The sequence below is a fragment of the Simochromis diagramma genome, unplaced genomic scaffold (genome assembly GCF_900408965.1).
Source record: "Simochromis diagramma unplaced genomic scaffold, fSimDia1.1 OVJJ01000603.1, whole genome shotgun sequence".
NCBI classification, from domain to species: domain Eukaryota; kingdom Metazoa; phylum Chordata; class Actinopteri; order Cichliformes; family Cichlidae; genus Simochromis; species Simochromis diagramma.
The window spans coordinates 25,939,284-25,967,061 of NW_024387414.1; the positions used below are offsets into that span (position 1 = coordinate 25,939,284).

Here is a 27,778-nt window from a genome sequence, read left to right on the forward strand (position 1 = left end):
TTAAAATTGGTAGAGAACTGGAACGATCAGATATATATTTAAGGGTATCGCGGATCCTCACCATCCTTGGATAATGTTTAAAAATGAACCTCGCCTTGCCACTAATAACCACAGCTTCCTGACATCTCTTCTTGTACTTTCAGTTTGCTGAGAAGTTCCAGGAGGTAAAAGAACAGGCTAAGCTAGCAAGGGACAAATCTCAAGAGAAGGTGGAGACATTGAGTAATCACTCCCAGGTAAATAATATCTCTGTGCCGTATGAAAGTCTGATTCATTTCATCTCCTTGGCTTTCCACCCGTTTCATCTACAGTCAGTGTGTTGGCTTCCAGAAAGCTTACAGGGCCACAGAGAAAATGAGAAATGATTTCACAAACACCAAATGATACACTTTCTGTGTTTAGAAATGGCTTCTGGCATAATTATGTATGTAAATATGTTCAAATATTAATGGATCTCGTGTTTAAATATTACAACGGAATCGTGGAGTAGTGTGAGCCGTCATGAATAAGAGGTCAAAGATCGTCCTTACTACCTTGCAGGCACAACAGTAACTTAGAGGATAAGGAAGCTATAAACAGTGACAGTAAATTTGCTCAGATCTACATAAATGATAATGATAGTTAGTGGTTCATGCCACAGTCACCCACAACTAACATGCCTGCTTTCTACTCGCTCTGGCTCCAGGTGCTAAGGATCAGCCCTGAAGCACACAAAGCTTCTGGCCCATATGACATGATAGATACTGGCAAGCATTTACCCTCAACCCTTGGCTGTCAAAGCTGACGTCTTCAGGGTGTTTTGCCAAAAGAAGCCTAGGGCCCTTTTTCAGAGAGCAGGATTTCTGAGATAGATTTCTGTCTTTTAACCCATGAGACCCTTTTAGGTGGCTGCATGTTAACCACAGGCCTCCTTAAAACCTGCTTTGAAACAAAAGTTTCCCTCAATTTCTCAGTTGGAATCTGGTCGTGATACACCCTCAACCAACCAGGCATCCAGCATTAATGGGACAGATGATGAGAAAATCTCTCACGTCGGTCCGGAGGCTGCTCTCCTACAGAGTGAGAATGAACGTCTCAAGAGTGCAGTAGAGCAGAGGTAAGATTTTTATTTCATCAACTTAATGTGAAATCATATGTGATTAAATCCTGTTTCAAATCTACTAAATATCAGTCTCAAGATTCACATCCCAGGCTGCATCAAAGTGCTCATATTTAAATTTGTATTCACCAAATGAAAACACATTTTCCAACAATTTTCTTTTTTCAGTTTTTAAAAAAAGAATAAAAATAGAAAAATCGAATTGGAAACAGCTGGTTCAAACAAGAACTTTCGTACTGTGTGATGATGCAAACCAACTAAAACACATACTTTATAACTGATTTTACTTCTCTGCAACTGTTTCATCACAACCAAATAAATAAAAAGTAATAAAAATTCACACACTGCTTGGCCTGCAGCTGCTGCTGCTGATGCAAGTGCTGTATAAACTTTTCCTGTGGCATCAAACAGAAACCACACAGGTGTTTGAAATCTGGCTGTTTGAATGTAAAATAAGCAGATTGGATACACTTCAGTGAGACAGGTACTGCATAATTATGGCATGACACTCGTCCAATCGAACAGCTTGCTCAATATTTATTATATTATACATATATACACTACTATATTACAAGCATGCAAGTGTGTAAACCCAATCCAGATCATATCAGCTCTTGATCACACTCTTGCATATTAAACTGTGCTCGTATGTTCTCTCTCTTTATTTTATTGCTGTTACTTAAAGCAGTAATGACTCCAAAAGGGCTCAGAAAGCATATAATCCAAAGAGTGATGCTCCTCCACTCCACCGTTTGGTTATTTGGGCTTTATAATCCAGATGTAGAGTGTACAAATTGGTAATTGCATGAAATGCCAGATGTGATTCCAGATGGGATTACAATGACCCTGGGCCCCGGGCCATCAGAGTCAATTAAAACCACAGTGAGGAAATTGGGGGAAAAAATAATAATAAAATAAAATCCCATATCATATTGGATTTATTTGATCCAGATGTGCGGGTGGAGTGGAGGGGATTGCAAATTTTTACTGGGAGCAACAGACCCCTAAAAAAGTAAGAACTACATTATCCACACCACTCATGCAAATGTTAACAATTCATTTTACAGATCTTGTAGTTCTCATTAATTTCCCTAGAAAGAAACTGACAAAGTTGAAAAAGTCACTGCAAGTTGGTACTAATTACACAAAGGCCACTGCAGCCTTTCCTGCTTAACCTGCCTAACCAGCTGAGCTATAGCGGTGCCGTTCTTGGCATATATGTTTGCTTTGTAACAAATGTTTGTACTTGTGCTAAATCGTTAAGATGAAACTATAAAAAATTTAAGTAAATGCATGCCCGGGGATTATTATTTTCTGACTTGTTTTGTTTCTTTTTAATGTTTTTTTTTTTTCCTTACTTCGTTTTTTTTTTTTTTTCTCAAAGCACCAGCTGAGAACAACAACCACACTGCATAAATGTCACTCTACAGTGCTCCCTTTGTATATCTAAAGAATCTGAGGTTATCTTGACCAGTTCACTTATTAAAATTCCTTTGGTAAACTAATAAAGTCCAAATTTTGATTGCAGAGCTCTTTTCAGGAATTATCCTAATAAACAAACCTGCAAAATCAAAAAGTCATAATTGAGAATTTAAGACAACACTGATATGAAACAGTTGCTGAAGGAAGCGCTTCACTTCATATAAGGGCATCTAAATATCTCTAGCTTCTGGATGTAAAATTGTCTCTCTGTGGACATTTTCCCATGCATTCACAGAACTGTTGGATTTTGTTTTTGTGGAGAGTGTCACAGCAGTGAAACAGCAGAGGACTGCAGAATGCTGCGATGCCAGTCTGTCCACATTTGATGATAGAGCAAAACACTTCAACCCAGCCATGCATAAGGAAGTGAGGACAGTGATGCATACTAAATATACATCACATATCTCCCCATCCTTATCGATAAGATAGGAATACAGTCGCTGTGATATGAAAGATAACAAATCACATGCTGGTGCCAGTTTGTTGGATTTTGGGGGAATTTTATCTACTTCTAGCTTAAATTTTTGTTTCTTTTTTATTGTGGTCTAAACATCTCTCAACAGCGTAATGTGCAGCAATACTAATTAAGTAGATGTGTCTGAAGGAGTTTGTAGAAATATGTTCCGTGTTGGCACTCACAAGCTTTTCAAAACGGAGTGGTTGAAATAAAATTTTACTTCCATTAATAACTCTCCTGCTGGATCTCTTTCTGTCGCTCCTGTCTGACAGCAACACCAACGCCAAGAAGTGGGAAACGGAGCTTCAGACTTTAAGAGAAAATAATGCCAGGCTGGTGGATGCACTGCAGGAGTCTTCAGCTAATGTAGAGAGCTGGAAGAAACAGCTTAGTGCCTGCAAGGAGGAGAGTGACACGCTCAGGAACAAGGTAATACACTCATGCACTCCTACGGGGAAGTTGAACAATGTAGACTAGCCCATTGATCGAGGAAAAAGTGACAGGTTTGATAAACCGTTTCCGCTGCTTTAAAAGAAGAAAACTCTATCACAAACTGCACACACAGAGTTCTCTGCCACGGGTTTGGTCAAAATCTGTACAGAGCAAAACACTGTAGGTACTGTACATTTCATTAGCTTCTGTGTTGCCTGCAGTCTCAGTCTGCTAAAAATAGAATCATTTTAGTTTCATAATCAACGTGGGCTGTTTCTGCAGCTGGGCTGGTGTGGTACCAGTGTTATTCTCTAACCCTTTCTTTTTTAATTGTTGGTATCAGTTTTCAAATTGCCATTATACTCTACAACAAATCCAGGCTTCCGCTTAACAAGGAGGAATATGTTAAAAAAAATCTGATTAGCTTAAAAAAAAATGCCTAATTTTTCTTTTAACCCCCCCCCCCCCCCCCCATTCTGCATTTTAGATTGCTGAACTAGAAGCCCAGTGCAATGAAGCCAATCAAGAGAGGCAGAAAAACGCCCAGCTGACTGTGAGGGTAAAGGAGCTGGAGGCTGAGCTACAGGACAAGGAGCAGGTGAGACGTGCATCACAATGGTCGGTCTGCAGAGCTGCAATGGAGAGTTTGTTTTACAAACTAGTTCTAGTGCCTTTTTATTTCCCCGAGGAAGTGATTAGGCCTCAATAGGAAATGTTAGATTCTGCTTTGGGTTTTGTGTGGATTGATTTTTTTTTTTCTTTTCTTTTTCCCAATTTTAATCCCAGACAGCTCTTTATATTGCCCCGTTGTCTCAATTTGATTGATCAAACTGTTTTGGGTTTTTTTTTTTTGTACTGTTAAAAAAATTAAAAATTAATCCACTCTAGTCAAACCTGAAAGAAACCACCTTGTGTCTCCTACATTAATCATCCATAATCCAAACTAGCCGACTGTCAGCTCAGCACGGCCTAATGGCGCTGTTCTTTCTAATGAGGATGAACTCTGTGCGACCACGTGGCATTTTAACCTTTGCTTATTGCTGGTTAGATGCCGTTTTCTGACCGCAGACAAATTAGAACTGACTTCTGCCAATCTAAGAGTCTTGCTGCCCTTTTCAGCAGCGACTGCGTCTCCCTGTCGATGCCAAGAAAGGGAGACGCAATCAGTAACGTGTGAAAACCATAAGTAGGATATGTATGCATTTTTATATATTTCTGGTTTGGGGTCATCTGTGCATCTGTCTCATATAGTGCAATGCCCTCTCTTTCAATTCAGTGGCAATAACAGCTTTACTGTGTCCCATTCAGATCGCCTGAGGTAAAGAGTGTCTGGGATATTCTAGTTTACCACATGGCGGCCAGAGTATTAATAGAACGTATAAATCATTCCTTCGAAGGCGGTATATATTTTACACAACAAGAGGAAGGGAAGTAGTTCAAAGAGCTGGAGCTGAATTTGAAAGATGATGAGCAAAGAATGGCATCCTTTGGGAACTCGGCTTTGCCTTTCTTGTGTATCCTCCATAACGCTGTGAACACCGACCATGGGGTCTGCAGAGAAAGTCTCCTTGTGTGCACAACATTGCTGCCGCAGGCGGCCCACAGAGGCTCACCTGCACAGTGACTCACCCCCTCCCTGTCTAGAAATCCACATCCTCATCGCCTCAAACTTAAAAGTGTGCCTATGAATTATTAAGAGTTGACTGCTGTGACCCCTGTGCTGGCCAGCGGTGAACTAACAGAACAAAGCCGCTGCAGGTAACTACAAAGACTCAAGCAATTATTACTTGGCGAAGATGTGCTCGAAGCGGTAACAGATGCCATGAAGCCGCATAGTGTTTTGCTTAAAGCAGGGAGGAGGTTTTCAGAGCAGTAACTGAGATGTTTACCTGAGAAGGACACAGAGGCGTGATCACAAGGCTGTCTCTTGATCTTGATGTCCTTTTTGCCTTCTTTGTACCACTTTGACCTTTTTTCATTTTTCCTGGTTGGCTTATTTACAAAGGATGGTGCACCTTAATTAACACTGACATAAAATCATGACAGTAATTATGTTCCAGGGTTTGTGCTGGGCATCACACTTTTTTTTTCTTCTTTTCTTGGCAAGCAGTTAATTACTGGCTTAAATGTCCTGTTTTATCTGGGTGCTGTTCTTGTCAGTCTATCTACATACTTTTATACAAAAAAGCAATTAAGAATGATTTATTTTAAATTTCAAAGGTCCTTCAGCTAAATAACTTAGATTGTTCCTAAGACCCTGACTGACATCGGAATCGCTGGATTTTACATTTTTTTTATTATGAACATTATTCCCAGGAGCTGGAGAACTTGAGGAAGCAGGCAGAGATAATCCCTCAGCTCATGTCGGAGTGTGAGAGCATCACTTCGAAACTGCAGGTACGTTCAAAAGCACCCGGCACAAGCCCTAGTTTTTACCCCCCCTCAGGTGTGATTTACTGCAGAGTACAGAGACCAGGCTGAGAGCTGTCTAGACCTAACACACACGTGAGGACACGATGGCTATCACAGCGAGCTAACACTCGGGCTCTGAGGCGTAAGCAGCGCTTTCAGATGAAGGTAGACAATAAGAGTTGCTATTCATCATTCTGCCTGAGGGCTGGTGACACAACATTCCTATCACGTGTCTCACTAACGCACATTGTCGTCGTTACTGTATCTAATAATAAAGGTCCGTCCCCAGTACAACGCAGAGAAGATTATTGCCTCTTTGAAAAGGGTTCTTTTTTTTTTTTTTTTTTCCCTCTTCAGTGGAACAGAGATATGTCTCTGTCACAGCTTATTAGTTTCCTGCTGGTGCAGATTTGATCTGTTTTTGCTATAAAAACAGCTGAAGTAGTTTGAGAGCTCTGTTCAAAGCTTTAATGATCAGCTCTTATAACATTTCTGTAGGTGTGTGGGTTGTGCCTGTGAGAAGCCTCACGTCTTCTTTGTAACAAAGGGCACCTGTTCTTCAAAGCTGACTCCTCGCTGAATAATATCAGACTTTCTGTAGAACTAGAAGAGCCAGGCTCTTTGGATCACCGTGTGTCCTGTTAGTGCCAAGTCTGACATGAGCTGCATTGATACTGACGCTCATGTCGCCCTGTGCTGACTGACTCAGATCGGGATTTTTATCGTCCAAGCTGTCAGTGCATGTGCTGCCATTTCAATCTGGGCATGGAGTGATGAATAAAACCAACAGTGGCATGCCTGAAGTTCTTGTGCTTTACAACGCTCGACGGCATGGTTTGTCTCTGCAGCAGCCAGCTGGGTGAAAGACAGCAAAAATGGCTCAAGCCAGAGTTTATCTAACCAGTTATCCAAACTGAGAAGAGGCATAGACGATGGGGTTTCTCCAATACCTTTTGTCCAACTATGGAGCCTAAAGCTGAATCTGACTCCATTTAGACAGAAATGCTGTAAAAAAATTATCTTTGCTGGTGCAGAGTTGATGCTTTTTAAAAAAAAAAAAAAAAAAAAGTCTACCTATTCTACCCCTGTGTTTGTGGTTACGGCTGCCCTCTATTTAAAGATGACAGCCCTCATGGAGATCAGGTTTCAGGAGTCAGCTGGAACATAGCAATGAAGGGAGGGATTTAAAATAGGAGTGCTAAAAGGGTGTTGCGCCTGCATGACTATCTTCAGCATTATTAACGTGTCACTCGTGTTGCCTGTTAGTCTGAAAGATTCACTTTCATGTCCCATTCACACATGCAAACACGTTTCTTTCACATAAATGTTTTCCCATCGCTTTGTCCCAACATACAGCAAGTGGATCTCTCTCTTTGTGTAGCTGCACATGCAACATGGGAAGGCTTTTGTTTGTTACTGCAAGTGAAAAAGCTCTTGCTCATTTCAGCTCAAACACACACAACAAACCAGCTGTGCTGATACATCAAATGTTAACGTTAATGTTTTCCCGACATCTTTCCACAGGCTGCAGAGACAAGAAACAAGGAGCTGGAGGGGAGAATAGAGGGTCTTCAGCTGGACATAGACGACAGCCGACAAAAGCAAGGAAACATGAAGATCGAACTGAAGAAGTTGATGGATGTTCTAGATGGAAAGCTAGATGAGCTGCAAGAGTTCAGGCAGGGGCTCTCTAAGCTGGGTGCTGATAACTGAGGAAAAGTAGCACTGAGCTAAAAGGGTCGGAGGTCAGGTACGAAGGATTCACTGCAGGGCAGAAACTGTGTGGCACCTATTCCCCCAAGGTGACGTCCACACAGACACAATTCAGCTTTGGCTTCTAATAAACACTACCTTGTGAGAAAGATGTTTTTGAGAGAGGGAGAGAGAGACTGGCAGACTAAAAGGAGGGAGGAAGGCCAGTGCACTCCACCAAATGGCTCGATTTCGTGTGCTGGCATTGCAAAACTAAATCAAGAGTCACACTTTGAGCTTACTTAACCGTTTCTGTGGGGGAAAAACGGGTTTAAAAAGCCGGTGGTGGGTTCTTAGATTCTGTCCATCTGTCTTTCTTCTGTTTTGTTTTTTTCCTGAAGGCAGCACTTCTGCACAAGGAAGTCTGAGCTTAGAGTAGAGGAGGGGACTTAAAGGGCTAAAATGAACAACAGAGACAATGCTGCTCAGCATCACTCAAGTAATAATTGGTGTTAATCTTTGTGTCCCGCGCGAGAATTAAAGATGAAATCTTTGTACAGGCTGTCCTCGCTGTTGCCTCTCTTCTATCTCAGGTGTGTTCGAAGACAGTTTGTACTTATTAGATTATATGCACATATGTGACAAATGGCCGTGACACAAAGTGCCTCCAGGTGAGTTTAAACCTACCTGGTGAGGAGAACTGGCCAATCGATGACCATCACCATAATAACAACTTTTCTTTTTTCTTTTTTTTTTTGTTGAGGAAACCTGAAGATACATTAAAATTCTTGCTAATAAACTGAGATGAAAAAGGAGACAAGCATGCACACCCCGAGGATGTTAATGAGATGAGAAACGTAAATGATGAAAGCCACGTTTAAAAATAAATAAATAAATTAATTAAAAATAAGAGCCCTCAGCTGACTTTATCAACTCTCTTTTATGTCAACACTTTTTTGATTAGATTAAAGAAGGAAAACACTTTTCCCGGGAGCTTTCCTTCCAGAACATCCAGAATAATATTGGGAACCCCGTATAGCCATGAGTGTAGTGTTTAAAGGACTTTGTGTGTGCGCGCAGTAGTATTGCTCATTTGCAGAACAAAGATGTCTCCAAGGCTCTCGATGTGCTTCCTACACACTCGGTTTTTGTTATGGTGGTGGTTATTTTTGGGTGAGGGGACTCGGTGCTGCTCGATGGGTGGATGATGTGAAAGTGTACTTCACTTTAGATGGCATGGGGCTTTTCACTAAAAACTTGTCAAAATTTTGTTTTGTTTTGTTTTTTGCAAGGGGAGAGGGATGTTTTATGCATTTATTTATTTTTGGTGCCTCTCTACAACGACCATTTCTAGAACGTAAGAAGTAAATCAACCTTAACCTAATGTCTCCACGGGTGTACGATAACATATTAAAGAAGTCAGGAAGTTTTCAGGATGGTGCCACAGCTGCTTCTAGGAAGTCCATCTTGAAACTTGCTCCATTTGAAATCAAAGGCACATGTTGTAGTGACATATTTACTCTGTAATACTAAGTCTTTATTTTTCATCAGTTTCAATCTTGTCTTAAAGTTGAGATATCGAATGAAGGGATTTTTTTTTTCTCTTTCTGTTTTGCCCTCCTGTTTGTAACTCACCTGAATCTGGATAACACGATGTATGATCCTTCCTTTTGAACCGATGCCTCTTGTGCACTTTTGTGATTCCTGTTCAATATTGTACAATAGAACTGACAATTGGTAAAATTTAGTTTAATTACACTGCTGAGTTAGTGTCTTTTCTGTAGGGGGATACATTTTTGGAAAGGGCTCCACAGAGAGAAGATGGGAGGTTTCCCTAATACCTACTTAGCTGCATATTAGTGCTGTGGGTTCTGTGTAGGAAACTTTAAAAAAAAGCAAAAAAAAAAAGCTTACAAACACGCTGCCTGACATTTTATAAGTCTTGAGGCATTTTTCCTGGACGAGAAGCACAGAGGAGGTGGAATGAACCTACAGTGCCAGAGCTGAGTCCCGTCGAGCACAGAAGCTCTGCCACCGCACGATTTACATACCACTAAATATAGCTGTAATCCACACATAAGCAAAGCAGATGAGGTGGGATTCAATCAGTCAATGATGTATCAATTTCTGAGATTAGAACAAATAAAGCACATAAAGATAAAAGCTGGTTTGAGGACTGATGGAAAACACCTTAAACATCCTCCGAGCTCAGAGAAAATAACTGCAGTAGTGGATCAGAGGACAGGTTGCCTTGGTAACTTAATCCTACTGACTTTTATTTTTCTTGTGTAAATAACTGTGTGAATGATGGACTGAGGGATGTACCAGTTTTACTTGGTTGATTTAAAAAAAACAAAAAAACAATCAGACCCTTGGAAACTGGACTCCCATTTAGAGTCTAATTTGTTTTCATCTTCAGAGATCAGCTGGTTTACAAGGGGGAAATTAATCAATACGCAGTTTAAGCACCAATTTAGTGTTAAAATGATGGGATAATTGACCAATTAATTCAGTCAATTGGAAATTAACTGCTGTAGGAATGCAGCTATGATTTTCACTGCAAATTACTCGGACTTTTTTGATGAATCACTTTGTTTATTATATGAAATGTAAAAGGGAAAAAAAAAAAGTCAAATCTGAGACGTTTTGAAAAGACGTCTTTTGTGCAGCCAACAGTGCAGAATCCAAAGACATTTGATCTAGAGGGATTCAAAAAAGAGAAAACTGCTACAACTGAATAACAACCAACAATGACATTATTTAAATGAGAGACTCTGATATGGAGACTCCTCATTTTTAGAATTGTTTTTGGTTCAGAGTTTAGTAAAGTTCAGACAGCTGTGGAAACACCGTAACAGACACGTTACCAGGTTGGACCTTCAAAACTGACTTCATTCTTCATGGAACAGATTCAACAAGGTACTGGAAACATTCCTCAGATATTTTGCTGCATATTGAGTTGACACCATCACACAGTTGTGCAGATTTGCCAGCTGCACATCCATGATGTTCCACAACATCCCAACGGTGCTCTGCTGGAGCAAAATCTGGTGACTGTGGAGGCCATTCGGGCACAGTAAACTCATTTTGTTAAAAAAAAAAACAGTTTGAGATGATTTGCGCTTGTTGATATGGCACATTATCCTGCTAGAAGTAGCCATCAGAAGATGGGTACACAATGTTCATCTGGTACTGAGGGATTTACACCACTACCTTGACCCACTGATAGGAGGCAAGGTGAATCTTTTTTTCCACGTTTGTTGTGAATTTTGCTGCAGAAATCGAGACTCATCGGAACAAGCAACATTTTTCTAATTTCCTGTCGTCCAGTTTTAGTGACCCTGTGTGAACTGTAGCCTCCATTTCTGTTCTCAGCTGGTAGTTGTTGCGCCTGGTGTGGTCTTCAGCTGCTGAGGCATTTTTGCCAAGAGAACTGTCGCTCATGATTTCAGAACTTTGTCTTTTTTTCACACCATCCTCTGTAAACCCGAGAGATGGCCGTACAAGAGTGCTACTTTCAAAGTCACTTTCTTCTTCATTCTGAGGCTCGGGGTGAACTTCACCAGGCCGCCCTGGTCATGTCTGGATGTCTAAAGGCTTTGAGCTGCTACCATGCGAATGGCCAATTAGATACAGTATTTGTAATAATGAGCAGTTGTACCCAACAAAGTGGTCAGCAAATGTATATTAAGTTAAACAAAAAAAAAATGGTGTGGTGAACATTTTTTACTATTTTACTAATTTTATGAACAATTTATTTTTTTAATTAATGTCACATGAATACGCATGAATGTCCTTGAGGTCAGCAGATGGGTTCCCAGACTGTTTGCAGCCTTACTGAACACCTGAACACTGTCAGCCAGAGTAACAAACTACACAATGGACTGCCATGAAAGCAGGAAATCTGGGTAGATATTCATGCCCACCTTAGGATGATTTTGTTTGGCGCCACCAGCAGGTCGCCATTTTGACCATATATCTGACATGCATACTGATAATGATCTGCTAAATGTCAGCACTGCTTTAAAGTTTCAACTCTGGATCTCATTACACACAATTAGGGCTTAAATACCAATTTGAAAAAAAAAAAAATTGTACTTCTGCTCCTCAACTTTCAGCCTCGCTCCCAATCGATACTGGTAGAGCAGAAACGGCCTCTCGTTCTCTCTGCTGTCATCGCTGTCTGACTCTCAGCTCTCATTGTGTGACTGGTGACGAGTGGGCGAGTTGGTGAAACATCAAGAGACTATGCTGCTCTGTACATGTGAGCGAGAGAGCGAGCAAGAGAGCGATATGGCACTGCAGGCCACTACCGCTGACACTTGTTGCCATAGTAACAGGCTGCTGAAATTTCTGTTTATACTGGATGGAGGTGTTCGTCTAAATACCCCCGTGTGCGCCTTCCCTCCCACCCCGAGGTGCGTGACCCGTCTCCACCTGAATCGCGTGGATGTTGCCAACAGATTGCACACAGACTGACAGCAGCCCCGCAAAAACGGTCGCTTCTCTTAAGTACGCAAAGCTGAATAAACTCAATCGCAGCTGGCTGGGGATGTCTGAGCTGTCACTGCAGGAGACCGATGTGTGAGAGCGAGCGCTGCCAGGATGGACATTACTTCGTGACTCATCACCGTGGGCTTCATCCACCAAAGCCCACTCGCCAGGGGTTCACCGGTGCAGGTCTGATGTGACTTTGTTTAAAGAATGAGGGCCTGGGCACAGGTAAGACTTTGGAGATCGGGGACTAGCGTGAGCAAAGCAAGTGGCAAAGCGCTCAGATGAATGTATTTGAATGAAAGTGGAGGGAAAAAGGAACGCCAACGTTTGATGACGACCTGATGCCTCTTAGTTTATTATTAAAACACAGCAATGCAGGTGTCGGCCTCGAACATCATTAACTCATAAAACTAAAATTGAATTCATCCTGTAAAGCATTTAATGCTGCTATCACACAGTTTAACTGTTTGACAGGTTCAGGTAAGGAACACTTGTAAAGATTGAGGAGGGAAAACCCCCCAAAACAAAGCAATGTGCTGTCACAGGTTGAAAGGTCAATTTGCCTTAATCAACAGGAACCTTTCCCCCGTTTTCCTTTTCTTTAGATCACACAGCGATTTGCGATGGGTTTTTTTTTAATCCATTACTTAAATTAAAGCCTAATATTCTCAATTTGTCTTTGTGTACTTCATTTCGAAAGTGCCCTTTGATCAATCCTAAAGCGTTTCCCAAATTCTGACATGAGAAGGGGAAAATTGCGGGCAGCGTGAGACGGCCTGCAACGCAAACAGCGACAAAGACTTCAGACACGCAGGCTTTGAATAATTAACAGCGCTGCCTTCACGTGGCTGTAGCCTTACTGGGGTTAGGTTAAATAAACAATTGTTCAAATTTAATTACATTCAAAATGATGAGATCAGACCGAGCGGTGCGAGCGAAACGACAATTTGCGTAGTGCTGTCTTCACCGCCCGCAGCACAAGCTCCCACCCCACTCCCCCCCTGCTGTGTGACACTGTCACAAAAGGCCTTCGGGCACAGATTTGGGAGAAATTCAATAATTAGAGGAGCATTAAAAACAAAGCGGCTCATTCGCTCTCACTGGGATTTCTGAAAATTGGAAAGTGTTTTAGAGGAGAGTAAGTCCTGATTCTGCCGCTCGCTAGTTAGTTGCAGTGTTGGATGTATTACAGCGTTTCAGGGCTACAAAACAAAAGCACACACATACACACAAAAGGGATTAAATGTGCAACAACTTTAACAAACTGCAACGTTTAAGTCTGAGGAGGCGTAATCCTGTTCTTGTCAAACAAGCAGCTTTTTTTTCTTCTTCTTGTTTTCCGATGGAAAATTGGCAACAATGAGCTGAAGCTCATAACTGTGAGGAAGACTGAGCGGGGCTAACGTAAGACGGCAGCTTCGTCGGCGTGAGTGCGCACGCATTCTCAGCTATCCCAGTCTGCACTGCGTCCCTCTTCGTCCCCTCTGTCGTCCTCATCCGAATCAGCCGCCACCTTCTTCATCCTCATCATGGCGGCCTTGATGCTGCGCTCCAGCTCGTTGTCTCCGCCGCTCGGGACTTCTGCTCGTGCAGGAACCACCTACGCAACGGCAAAGAAATACAGTTCACATTTTAAGTTACCGCCTGCTGTGAAATCTGTAATCAGTACCAAAAAAGTAGCTAATAACATTATAGTAGAGAGCTACATAGCAATGACCCCGTTGGGATAACACCCGACCCTGGAACTAGAACAGCTAAATGTATTCTAGTCTGTTATAGCATAGGTTTTTACGTATGCATAACTGTGGCTCCACGGTGCAGCAGTTTAGCACATTTGTCTAATATGTGAAAGATCCCTGGGTCGAGACCAGAAGGAGACACAGATCCAGCCTCAGGGGGTCACAAGCGAGTGTACTCCCTTTGCTGGACCCAAGCCTGGATAAATGGAAGGATTGCATCAGGAAGGGCGTGTGGTGTAAAATCTGTGCCAAATCAAATATGTGGCTCCATCCGCTGTGGTGGCTCCTCGGGAAATAAGGGAAGAGCCTAAAGTATGTTGCATGTATACTTGTGAAAGTTGATTCTGTTGATCTGCATTGTAGCGTTTGCAGTGGGTGAAGCGCTGAAGAGGTCACTTGGCTAACATCATCCACATCCACAAAATCAACTTTCTGGGCTTATAAAGGAGACGTCTGCATTCTCATAAAATAAAAAAGGAATTTACACGCACAACCTGTGAACGGCTTCATCGACCATTCGTTTAAAATTAGAAGCAAAATACCCAATTTTAAATTTACTAGCACTGTTCAATAATTCACTCCTTTGCTGCGCTAAAAAAGAATCCACACGGGGGAGCTGTTTGTTGTGCACAAGAGTGCACTCAAAGTTCCCATACAGCACATCTCCTATCAAAAATTAGGACGTGAACGGCTTTTTGTGACAGCTCCTATAGCTTAACTACCTCACGAATGTGTTCTTCACCATTAATAGTCGGTCAGTAAAAAGAAATATTGTACACTGAGAACAAACGAGGTTTAATTTATGTGATCCACGTCCACAGCAAACGGCTCATAGCAAAAATACCGGTGGTCCTTAGTGAAAATGAAACTCGTGTCACATTTACCTAAACACCGATGATCGCATATTACACAAACACAAATAAATTGTGCTTTTGTTAGGTAGCATTTTCACATGCAGATTAATTCTTTAGTAAAGACTGATATTTGATATTTGGAAGTTTTTTTGGGGGGGGTTGACACAAACTGAGCCACACTGGCTTTTTTTCCCACAGGTGAATAACCAACTTAGAAAGCCAGTGCTCTCTGGATAAACTATGTAACGGTTCCGAACTGTCTAAATCACTCAGTGTGACTTCTCTGTTCAGAAAATGTCATCACATTTTTACCAAGTGACACATGCGGTGATGCAATCGTTCTGCAGTAAGCTAGCCGATCAACGTATCAACATCTCACCTTCTTCAGGGTGACTCCCTGTCGGATGGCAGACATCAGACTGCTCCTTGGGTCCCCAGTGAGGCTCGGCGTGCTGGCCGCGGGGACCTTTCGAAGCTTAATCTGTCCACGCTGTAGCGAAGCCAACACTTCGTCCATGGTTCCTACAAAAATACCAAAGTTAAAGGAGAAACACTGTTAAAGTGTAGGGGAAGAAGCTACACTGCCGATGAGCTGGTTCTTCCCAGTTCTTAGCTCGCTGTAAGAAACATTATTGAAACAGTTTCGTTGAGTGTGCTCCGTTTCACATGAGCTTATGAAAATGAAGCTCCGCTGGACGTTAGAGTCTCCTTGGAGCAGACAGCGTATATAACCAGGACCGCTACTGCAGGTAAAATGCCTCCTCTGGCCCTGTGAGAGAAGTTAGGAATTTAGGACAGAACACTATGTGCAGACACACACACAACCTTCCCAGCAGCCAAACAAAAATCACGTATCCTGCTCCATTCTTTTATTCTTCGTTGGTTTTGTTGGACATGAAGATCTGAATGATACTGCACGTATTTCACCCTCACCTATATTTTGTTTGAGTGTGTTCTTGGCTGGAAAAGGAGGGCCCTCTTTTTCACTCAGAGGCATCGGGGCATCCTCTGATGAGGGCGACACTCGGGGGGGAGGCAGCAGGGTGGCGGTGGTGGTGGTGGTGGTGGCGGAGGAGGAGGGGGTGGGGCTGTTGGGGGAGGGGGGATGGCCGTTGGAGGAGGTGGCGCAGCGTAGATTTGGACAGGGATGTCTTTCAGCTGCTGCTTTTTGGCTGGTTTCTTGCGCCTTGGTGCGGGTCGGATGGAGGGAGGGGGTCCTTGAGAAGAGGGAGCAGGGCTGAGGCTGATGATGGACATCGGCTGCGAGGGGCACAGGCTTTCTGGAGAAGACGGCGAAGGCCTGGACTGGGGCGCTTTCAGGATGTACTGGCCCGGTCGCTTCTGGAAAAAAAAAGAAGAAAAAAAACCCCATCAGCTGAAGCTCATGCATTAATGTTTTGTTTTAAACAGGCATCTACATGAGATTTAAAAAAGTGACGGCAGATGTGCATCAAAGCCCCGCACAGTTAAACACGGACGTAAAAGCTGATCGTTTAAATCAGGGATGTCAAACTCGTTTTATAATGTTGGCCACATACTTTGATCCTAAGTAGGCTGGACCTCCATTTTCTGTCAATGTAAAGTTAAACTACACATTTAATTTCTCATGTATTTTTATATAAGAAAACTAAGTGTAATTTCGGGGGTGCGTCAGTTTTTCTACATAATTAAGAAATACTGCTGTAAATAAATGAAAGAAAACTGGCAGCATGACTCCATAGGCTTAAATGATATATAATGGGATAAAAATATGAGAAATAAATGTGTAAAATTCAATGAAAACATCTGTTAGTGCAAACTGTCCTGTGATTAGAAAACAGAACATTTTTTTGTTAATTGACTGAATGTCTTTTTTTTTTTTTTTACAGATTTTCTTAGCAGATACATTCATCTATTTCTTATTTGCCTTAGTGTCTGTATAAATGGCTATGGTGGAGGTCTTTATTAGTTTATTAGTTAGTTCTCCTTCATATTTTCCAAAGCTGTCCAATGGGCCACATTGCAGTCTTTGGCAGGACGATTCTGGCCCTCGGGCCTTATGATGACACCCCTGGTTTAAACAAAATAGTCTCACCACAAAGGCTTCTCAGTTCTGGCTTAAAAAGGACCAATTTCGACTGAAATACATAATAATTGGTTTGATTTTCCTGCTCACTATGGAATATACAGATGTACTGTCAACAGTGAGCAGAGCATGTAGACGCTCATGAACAAGAAGACACAAGGGAGTGATTTTAAACACAAGAATCAGCCGTCTGAAATCTTGTGGGTGTATTTGTGTGCAGGTGGAACGACATCACAGTGTTGGACTTTCTGTGTATGTTGCAGAGAGAGAATTTCCTGGGGCCAAAAACTTGTTTCGTAGTGACCTTTGACCACCGAGATCCAGCATCATTGTTACATCTGGTTGCCATGACGCCCTGACGCAACCACAAATGGGATTTGAGTCTCCACCTGGAATTGAGCCAGCAACCTTTTGCTAACCATGCACATTTGTTAACCACTACACTATGGAGGCATTAAAAAAAATACCAAGAGAGCGTTAATGTTTTGTTTTAAAGCAGGACCATTCATTCAGACACAAGAATCAATGGAATGATTTCTAGTAGTTTCTGACCACTCAAAGTGCTTTAAACTACAAGCCCCCCATCTTCTTTTTCATACATATTCATCCTGTGCACATGAGCGCTGCATCTACCGATTTAGAATCATCAGTTAATCTAACATGCATGTCTTTGGACTGCTGGAGGAAGACGGATAACCCCAGGAGGTTTGAATCCTTAATCGCCCGCTCGGCCTTTTTCTCGCTGTGAGGCGACGCAATGCCAGCCACTGCACCACTGTGCCGCCAAATGATGTAGTCATCATCATTACCCAGTCATTATTACTGATGCAGGGCTCTCTTCCTGGGCTCGTAGCTATTCTAGCAGCACTGAGGTTGCTTCAGCTGAATACTAATGCCATTCTTGATTAGGTGTTGACAATGGCATCGCTAACATGCTAGTTTAAGGTAGCGTCTAAGTCTTTTTTAGCAATCAGCACACTGTAAAGGAGAAGCTGATGGAAATGTCATTAGTTATATTTATATTTAAAGTTAAAACAGAGTCTGACTGTCACAGTGAAAATATCACTGGGTCACTGAAGTTAGAAGCCAACAAAGAGCAGTCGTCCACGCACAGTTTGAAGCTCTGGTGTAAGACAGCTCATTACTAACAAGCCCGTCCACAGCCACAGCGCGCCGTCATCAGGACTTCCTCCGACGCGAGGGGTCGAGTGGCTAATAACTGAGCTTTTATTTTTGAGGTGAACTATTGCATTAAGAGGGTACGATGCAGCGTCCCCCCGGGTTTTATTAACTCGGAGAGAGCTGCAGGCGAAGGCAGAGCAGAACGAGTGAGAGCGCCTGACCTCTCTGAAGGATCTTAATCGGCTCAGAGTTTTCTCCCGCTCCTTGTCCACCCACTCTTTCCTCCTCTGCTCCTCCTCCTTCTTCTTCTCTCGTTTCTGCAGACAACAGAGGGAGACACTGAGAGGCACAGGAGAGAAACAGCGGCTTTCATTTGCGGCTCCAACAACCTGGCTGACTTACGAGGTGGACCTGGTGATGCTGGCTGAAGACTATGGAGCTCTGTTTTTCCGCCAGGTGCTTCTGCTCATGTGCATCCGTGCACTGATCCTAAAGAGAGACAAAACATATCACTTAATCGCTCGAAAATACATTTTAGTCTGTCTGAAATTAGCGACTGTCTGAGCAAACGGTTAAAAAACTTTGAGAAAATGCAACTGCAACTCATCCGGATTTTATTTGGAGGCCGTTATTTGTAATTTTCCAATGCCCCTATTTTTTTAATTGCATTCCCTCCCTGTGAATTACTGGAATTAACTATCGAGAGTCTTTAACCAGGCTGCCTTTCCCATTTTTTTGCTCTGAGTAATACTTTTTTTTTTAATCAAATAAGCAAGCAGCCAACAAAAGAGGAAAACATGCCAAGTGCTTCAATTACTATGTCAGCTAAAAATAAACCAATGTAGTAAAAACATTTTAAAAACCCAGCATTTGGCACACGAGGCAGGCGGAGATGTGCCTTTGAAGGATCGATACATTTTTCCTTGGACAAAAAAACCCCAAAACGCTTGAAAAACACAAAGGACCACAGAATATGAAATGATTTCATGTCAGCAGCACTCGCACACACCTTTTTGTTACGCAGGTAAGCTCGGCGGGCACAGATGTTGCCCCTCTTGGTTTCCAGGGTCTGTAGGCGTCTTTTGAGCTGACTGACAGCTGGAGGGTCTGCTTGATGAATACCTGTGTGGACCATGCTCTGCAGCTCCTCCGGATCCTCGCACACATCGTAGTACACCACCTCCTCCTTCAGCTCTGAAACACAAACGCAGCCCAGTCACTCCTACATGTCTTCTGTTTATATGGCATCATCTCCAGCCGTACGTCAGCTGTCGCATCCCATCAGACAACCTAAATAACCAGTGTCATGCCCACTGCTCACGAGCAGCACAGGTAGTTGTCACAGGTAGTGCCGAGGTTACTTTTGTGCCAACTGTAGTTATGCAGCTTACGTGAAGTTAAGAAATCTGTTTACTTCCTGTTTAGGTAGCAAACTTACATCTGATTAAGAGTAAGCGGCTTAACGTTGGTAAAATTACTGCTAAATTATAAAAGCATCTCCTCAGCTGCTTATGAAACATTCTGGGTCTCCTTGGCAACTGCACTAATTGCAGTATTTGCATTGCAGTAGCTTTCTCCTTATTTACAGAACATCATATCTTCCTCAGTCCTCCAACTTTATGTTCACGAATAACAAATGACAGAGGGCGCTGCTGTTTCTTAGCTAGGAAACTACACCTGAGAGCTGTAAAGGTAAATATGCCCACAGCCAAAGTCACCACAGACACAGGCAGCAAGATGCACACACAAACGCCTTGGAAGCAAACATGCCCCCTCCCGCGAGGAACAATTAGAGAAACATTTACACGAACAAAATACAGCATTTCCCAGAAGGCACCTCTTTTCCACAACACACTGCCTGACAATCCAACACATTATAATGCAGCGGGGAGGGGGGCATTGTGTAATGTGTCATTTTAATCATAACTGACACAGAGTCTGAAGGGTGCTGAATCAGCGCTGTGGGAATTGTAGTGTTGGGATATATCGTAAGATGCGTTTAGAATATTGGACTCAAACAGGTGAGAGAAATATTAGAGACACACAATCAAGGACGATTATAAACACTTCATGCATAAAAGCAAGCGGCACGCTTTTTTAAGGGCCAGTTCACCAAATGAAATAAGGAAAAATACCAATGTGCCAGAGGTTTGCAACATTCTCAGGAAGTTGGAGGAAAATTACACAGCTGGTAAAGCTAGTATTTAATGTGGAGCTTTTAAAACAAAAAGCCGTTATTAGCATTAGTATATAGGGCTGTGCGATATGACCAAAATCTCATATCCCGATATAAGAATTCTATCGTCCCGATAACGATATAAATCACAAAAATGTAACATTTTCTGTAAATTCTGTGAATCTCGGGCAGCTCGACTTGCGTGAAGTGTTTCCAGCTGCGCGTCATGTACCTGGAGTTGAGTGTTTTAACCGATGCATGAAACTATACATTTTTAGACATAAGTTGTAAAGGCCGCCATTTTCTTTGTAAGTATTTATTACACGACGTGCTGTGGGGGAAAACCTGTTCTAACGTTTGAGTCTAAGGTTTATTTATTAGCACCTGGCGGCTCTTTTTTAATTCTCATCCGTAAATAATCTGCTCTTTCACGTGTTTCAGTTTATTTTGAAAAGTCTCAACAGGATCTTGAGCTTTATTGTGAAAGGTTTATGTGGAACATAAACAAGCGGACACACGATGCTGTTACCGTCATTGTTGCTAACGACAACACATAAAAACAGTCGCTTGTCCATCCATAGTGTGGTTATATTACATATAAGAGAAAGAGAGAACTTTAAGAAATTAATATAGCCACTACAGTGACCATTAAAACGATGAAAAAATATTGCCGTAAACAGTTTATTTTGCAACGTAAAATGAAACAATAGACGTTTTTATATCGTCATCCGATATATATCGTTATATTGAACAGCCCTATTAGTATACTTCCATCTGAAATCCATGGAATATCCTCGAAGACCTTTAAATCTCAGTTAAAGGTTCAATGAGGCATGCCGTATAAAGCTGTTTGAGCACTCAGGGAGAGTAGACAAGCACTATATAAGAATCAGACCATTTACCAGGTGCCTTTTTAAAGATGGAATTATTCATTATTATTGAATTATTCATTCAGAAAATTAAGTAGCTTAGCCGGCAAACAAAGAAACAAACAAAAAAAGTTCTGAAAATGTTCGGGTACAAGGACCAGACTGAAAATGAGTGAAAAACAGCCGATAACCAAAGAAAACCTTTAACCCGAACTCTTCCATGGCATGCATTTTTAATTTCTCTTTGATATTTGTGCATATTGGGACACGATGAATGTAAAAAAAATTTCTTTTGACCTGTTTTTTGTTTCTGAGAAAATAATATGAATATATTTGTTTAAAATTTCGATAGTACAGTGGCAGTATAATGTCCTCGTAAGTGGATATCAGGCCCTTGTAGAGCAAAATTCAGTATTTTGGTCTAGACAACTCAAAATGTGATGTCCACATATGTGGACGCCAGGTCCTAGAAGGAAGACCTTCAGAAAGCCTGGTTGCTCAAGACTGCTTCAAAAACAAGAAACTCTGTCACCGTGGAGGCTCAAGACTTTTGCAAAACACGTGTATATATACCCAAAATAAATCTGCTGTACAGACCAGCTATGTAAATGTGAGGATACCTTTAATCTGTCGTCTCAGGGTGTCTATCTGAGCCACCAGGAGCTGCTCTTCATTTTTCAGGATTTCAAACTTGGCGTCGTAGAGTTCCAGCTGGGTTTCGTAGAACTGCAGTTCCAGCTGGTCCACAGTGTCCTGCTTCTGGCCGTCCTCAAACGCAGACCTTAAATCGGCCCTCTGGCCTTGGGCTCTCACAGAGAGGTTCTCCAGCTGCAAGGCAACGACAGAAAAATGTTACATCAGCCCCACTGAAAGGATCATAACGGTCGTTTGTGGGGAGAAAAAAAAAAACAGTCGTTTGTATGCATACAGTGAATACTTTGTGAGGCAAGTGCTACTTTTTGACAGCTCGCTACTTGTCCTTGAACATTATGATCAAAATAGGCTTTGCTTTCAGCCACGCTACTGGCAAAAACACACACACACACACACACACACAATAAATCTGACATAAAAAATTAAGCATTTGTGATGGACTGCCTGTCTGAAGACAGTTTAATCTCTGCAAGCTTTCATGCTGTGATGAAATGAGCTGAAACCAGCAGCTACCTGCAGCATGTGCCATGCATGAGCTTTTGCATTCAACGCATTCAAAATACAGCCTTAAAATGCTCTTAATTATGTCGAACACAAATACACACACTGCTGGAATATGACACAGCTGCCACAGAGACTGAAGCAGTACACTCACGCAAACATCTGGGATACCCACAGGCATACTGGCACGCTCTAAAGAGTCACCGAGCTGTGTTGCCACCAGCGCAAGAGTTTGCGTAGGTGTAGCTCGCTGATCTCGTTATGAACACTCGCACACAGCTGCAGATGTAAAGGCTCGGGTTGATTTCACAGTGACGGATGACGCCAGCGTCCTCAAACCTGACTTTTTTTTTATTATTTAAAAAGCTTAATGGGATGGGAATGCAGCCGTGTGAAGGTAAAGGTGTTGCGGTTGTTCTCTTTGCTCTTTTCAAGACCTCAAACGCACAGCATGACCCCCGTGAAGCAGCAAGTGATCCGGTGCCGTACCATCCCGAAAAATGCCGTGATCCTGACATGAGAAACATCCTCCCGGTGCAGTCACACATTTGTGTGTAGCTGGCACATTTTGAGTATGCATATATGCACCCAGACACACTCACTTATTCATGCGTGGAGGGGTTTTTTTGTGATTGGGATGGGGGTGTATTGAGGGGATTCTCTATGTTTTCAGAGAAGCTTTATAAATAGATCAAAAGGAACAGAGCAGCCACAGACTCACATCAGACTGGAGTACCAAGTGAATGATACATGAGAGCGAGTAGGCACCGTGTCACATCTCTACTGACTTACAACCACTACAAAAGCAGCATTGGCCTTGGCACGGAAATAAAGACATGAATGATAACTAAAGTCTTACAACTGCGCCACACTCTAGTAAGATGTTACCGAATGTGCTGAGTAATTACAGAACCACTGGAAAAGCAGCTGATACTAATGGAAAAAAAGAAAGAACGAAAGATAAAATGGACACGCACCCTCTCCTTGATGCTGTCTTTCTTGCGGCTGAGGCACATCTCGGTGGCTCTCATGTGCTGCAGGGTTTCTTTGGCCAATAGGAAACGGAGTTTTTCCAGCCTGGGAGCCGCTGACGCCCAGGCAGCGGGTCCAAAACGACACTTATCCTCCTCCATCTGTTTCACCATACCTGGAAATGTGCACAAGGAGCTGTCATGTATATATAAAGGTTATAATTTTTTCCTTACAAGTGTGAAATGAATCCCACAGCGTAATCATGAAGGCTTTTCTTTTAAAACAATTTCCTCTGAAAACAATCTTTTTGGAGGTTTTGATCATTGACACATTTCATAATTAACCAAAACATCCACGCAGATATAAACACAGCGACTTATACCAGCCAGAGCCTTTGAAGTCTGTGCAAAGTAGGTGACAGTGATGTCCTGAATCGAGGCGACTGCATCCTCTGCTTTTTTTCTCCACTCCTCCGCCTCCTTTTCCAGAGCTGCAATTCTCTTAGGACCCAGTTCCTCAAACTCCAAAGACTTCTGCAGACAACCACAGCAAGCAAAACGGTCTTTACTCAAGGACTTACCTGTGCATTCATGGGAGCTTTATTCATATTTGGATGAGTGTAAAAACAAATTCTGACCTCTCTTTTCCCTCTAAGTGGACATAAATATTTTCCCTACACCACGCTCACTTTTTACATGTCATTCCCCTTGCTTTCTCCCTAATTTCCTGATACTCTTTACTGTCCTATCAAAATAAAGGCTAAAAATTCCCTTTAAAAAAATAATGTTCTTTAACCTACATCACAGAGTTTGAGAACCACACTGGACATAGTGATGCAACAGGTCAGTCTATTCATGAGTGCTGTGTGTGGCTCAGCAATAACAAATGAACCAGTTAAGAGTGAAAGAGACCTTTATGTGATCACTAAAGGACGTATCGGTCAGTGCTGTGCAAAAGTCTTGAGCCAACTCTCATTTCTTTATGTGCTTCCAAGGAGTCAGACTTAGAGAAGACACCTAACAATGACGCATGAATTACTGAAGCATGGACCAGTGTTTACACAGAAGAGACAACTTAGTAAAAAAACATTTTATTCACTGTACTATTAGCTGAAGACTTAGCAGCAGGAGGCTCCATCATGGTTTGGGGCTACGTTTCATTCAGGGGTGTTGTCAAAACTGCTGGAATTATGAACACAGAAAAGTACCATCACATTTTGGTCCATGTTATCAAGAAAGCACCTAATTGGCAACGCCTTCATTTCTCATCAGAACAATGATCCCAAACAAAGTGTGAGTGCAGTAAAAGTATACCTGGATAGAGAAACACATAATAAAACACCATCAGTCACAGACTGGCCTCCCCAGAGCCTGGACCTCAACTTTACTGAAGCAGTGCGGGATCAGCTTGACAGACAACAGAACAAAAGGCAGCCAACATCCAAAGAAAAGTTTTGAATGTCCTTAAAGAAGCCTGGAGAATTATTCCTGAAGACTACTTAAAGAAATTACGAGATTGTTCAGGCTGTGTTGAAGAAACGTTGTACAATTCTAACAAGCTTAAAAGTCAATCTCTGTTTTTGCCTCACATACTGTATATTTTAGCTATGTTTATATGTTTTGATAAATCACTGCAATATTTCACATTTTCCTAGCAAAATATAAAGAAATGAGGGGGTGGCTCAAGACTTTTGCACAGTATTGTAAAATCCTCCCTTTTTTTATTTTCATCAAAATCTTAAATTTCTGATATTAACACTAAGTACATCCCCTGCATATAATCGTGTACAACATTCTGACAACGTGTGTATTTACAAGGATGTCCATCTTGTAAAGGCAGGCCAGCTCTCTCATGTCCCTGAAAGGCTGCAGCAGGTACTGGAAGAAAGTCGTGGCGACAGTCGCCAGGTCCTGGTAGCCCTCGTCTTCTTCCTCGTAGATGCTGAGCAGCATGACCATCCTGTCAGCACCGCTGTGACTTTGTAGCAGCTGTGGAGACAAAAAAAACATAAACACCATGATCTGGGTTTACCCTGAGCACACAGCTTAGTTTTGCTCTGTATGACTTTTCATACTCAGAATGAACCAATCCAATCCGTGCCAGCTAACACAAGAGTCGATAACTAGGCCTTTCAGAATACAACTTGGGTGGGCTGAAGGTAGACTTGTGAAGACACTTCAAGATGAGGTTAGTGGTTGAACACCACGGGGATTCTTGGACCTGGTTCTGCGGTGTTGACCGCTGAAGTCAAACAAATTCAGGTATTAAAAAACATTTTATGTGAGAGTGATGAAATATTTGGAACAGACTTTTTTTTTGAGAGTGAGATCTTGGTTAAGAAAATGTTAAATCGCTTGGATTCAAAATATGTAAAGTTGGAAAATCAAGCGTTATCTATGCCCTGACATCTTCCAGCATACAAAGGGAACAATGTTTGCTTTAGCCATTAAAAACAATCAACGCAGCACCACAAACCTGCATCTGAGACAGCATAAGCAAAAGCTGGATAAGATGTCATAAAGGTATCATTTACAGCAGAACCGTAACAGTGGTTTATGTAGACATAATACCAGCACCGAGTACAGATTCTGATACATTTATTCTACTCGTAGCGGTGCCATCAACAGTTTTTCTTACAGGTCCACTTGCTCATTGTTTCTGTTACCAATTCTTGATCAGAACCTTACATCTGTGTAAGGAAACAAACCAGCACATTTTCAGCTCAGCGAGCTACATCATGATGTCTGTGGAAACAGGTACAGTGTGGGCATGTAAAAACTCAGCTACCATAACTCAGACCACATTATTTTGATAAAAGGACATGATAAGCTTGGAGGCATGCATTCCAGCGATCTCCAGTGGATCTCGAATGGAACTAGATTTCTGTTTTGATGTCAAGCTGACGTATTATGCTCTTCAAATGCTTCATTGGTCTATTGGCTGTCATTTGACTGCTTTTACTTCCATTTGCATGTGAAACAGACTAAACAGAGCTAAAGGGTCAGATTGCAGGTTAAAGCAGCAAACAAAGACCAGTGCTGGTGGTGTTGCAACATCTAGAGCCTTGGCTGGAACAGCAGCTGTGGTTTGCTGTGTCATGGTGGACCTGATTTAGACTCACACCACCACTGAGAGGTGCTAATATGGCAGACTAGACCTTTAAACTTCTTGGGATTAGAGAGCATGCAGTCTTTCTCAGACTTCAGGGACTCGTGTTTCTAAGGTGTTATAAGACTTCTCCTATCATAGATGGGGCACCAAACAGATACAGGGCCAGTGTTGCAGATACCGATGCCAATACTTTGGCCCTATAAAATGTAGATTACAAAGGGGAGAGCAGTGTGCCATGATTACTGATTGATTCATCATTAATTTACACATTCTGAACACATTTTAATGACCACTTACATCTGTGTAAGGAAACAAACCAGCACAACAAGCACATTTTCAGCTCAGCGAGCTACATCAAGATGTCTGTGGAAACAGGTACAGTGTGGGCATGTAAAAACTCAGCTACCATAACTCAGACCACATTATTTTGATAAAAGGACATGATAAGCTTGGAGGCATGCATTCCAGCGATCTCCAGTGTGATTTTTACTTTCCACATTAATTAATTAACACAAGGTGTTTGGAAACTGATTTTCTGGAGACCTGGAATGTAAATGTGCCTGCCTCTAAAACACATTTATTTAAAAAAATCCAGTGGGCATACTGCACTTAGGGAACAAAAACAGAGTCTCAGTCCTATCGCGCTGGTATCGATATTAGATCGATCCGCCCACCTCTACGCCTCACCTGTCTCAGGTGACCCTTGGCCCTTGACATCTCCTCCTGCAAGCTTTTCTTTTTGAATTCCTGTAAATTCTCAAAGTACTCCTCGACATCTCGGTCATCCTGTGCGAACAAGGTGTCGAGAACGATCTTCCGTCCGCAGAGGTCAATAGCGGTGCTGAAATACTTCTCGAGTTTCCTACACGGGGTGTCATAGTCCCTCTCCTCGTCATTGTCTGGACCTGATCTCCTATTCAGGAAGAGCAAGTCCCAAATGTTGCCCTCTTCAAACTCCGTCAAATCCGGGAAGCAGCCTCCCAAGACGTCGGCCACGCAGGTGAACTGCTGGTGGACGTGCTTCAGATCGCTGACGGAGAAGAGTCCTGCCCAGCTCATCTGAGGGTCGTCGGCGGCAGGCTCGGATTTGCGCTTCTGCCGCTGTAACGTCCGGTTGTGGCAGGTGACGGCGAACTTACACTCGATGACGTTCCACTGTACGATGAAGCCCAGTTTAAAGGCCTCATCTTCCTCAAATATGTTGCTTTTAACGGCCACCCACCCCTCCAGACTGTCTAGCCGCTCACACTCTATGCTGTTCATCTTAAAAAGAGATATTTCACCCTGGCCGAGAAGCTGCTGGCTCTGTTTACAACGTCCGCCATTTGTGTGACGTCAGTTGCCTTCACCAGCCCCGGAAGTTATCGGTCAATATGAGCTAACGGTTTTACTAACACCGATATCTACCTTTTAAAGAATACGCTGTTTTGACAAAGAATGGTAACCACGAAAAACCTAGACTGGGTTGCTAAGAGCAGGCGCGTCCCATTACAGAAATTTCTAATCCAATGCGTTTGATATGTCTTAAACTAAAGTTTACGAGGAACATTGAATGCACCATAAGCCTCTGGTACTGCCTTTAACTTTGACCTTTATATCACATGTTCGGGGATTTCCAAATCCTAAAAATTAAAGCATTTAACT

General features: G+C 42.3%; 2 protein-coding genes across 4 annotated transcripts in view; one reads left to right on the forward strand and one right to left on the reverse strand.

The window, feature by feature from the left end:
- Positions 1–9,332, forward strand: part of homer2 (homer scaffold protein 2) — a 31,972-nt gene extending 22,640 nt beyond the window's left edge. For all 3 annotated transcript variants that reach the window (XM_040011427.1, XM_040011425.1, XM_040011426.1), the window contains 6 exons: positions 144–236; positions 954–1,096; positions 3,311–3,467; positions 3,958–4,068; positions 5,787–5,867; positions 7,407–9,332. In XM_040011427.1, coding sequence (XP_039867361.1) covers positions 144–236; positions 954–1,096; positions 3,311–3,467; positions 3,958–4,068; positions 5,787–5,867; positions 7,407–7,595 — 774 coding nt within the window. In that variant the 3' untranslated portion in view covers positions 7,596–9,332. The remainder of the gene's footprint in view (positions 1–143; positions 237–953; positions 1,097–3,310; positions 3,468–3,957; positions 4,069–5,786; positions 5,868–7,406) is intronic.
- A 1,613-nt stretch (positions 9,333–10,945) lies between these two features.
- Positions 10,946–27,519, reverse strand: LOC120721235 (WASP homolog-associated protein with actin, membranes and microtubules). Its single transcript, XM_040011431.1, is given in 12 exon segments — positions 10,946–13,671; positions 15,044–15,186; positions 15,598–15,709; positions 15,712–16,005; positions 18,073–18,168; positions 18,254–18,340; positions 18,861–19,045; positions 21,517–21,724; positions 23,029–23,198; positions 23,406–23,556; positions 24,838–25,011; positions 26,822–27,519. Coding segments are annotated over 12 exon segments (2,352 nt in total). The 5' UTR covers positions 27,398–27,519; the 3' UTR covers positions 10,946–13,515.
- Positions 27,520–27,778: the final 259 nt, after the last annotated feature.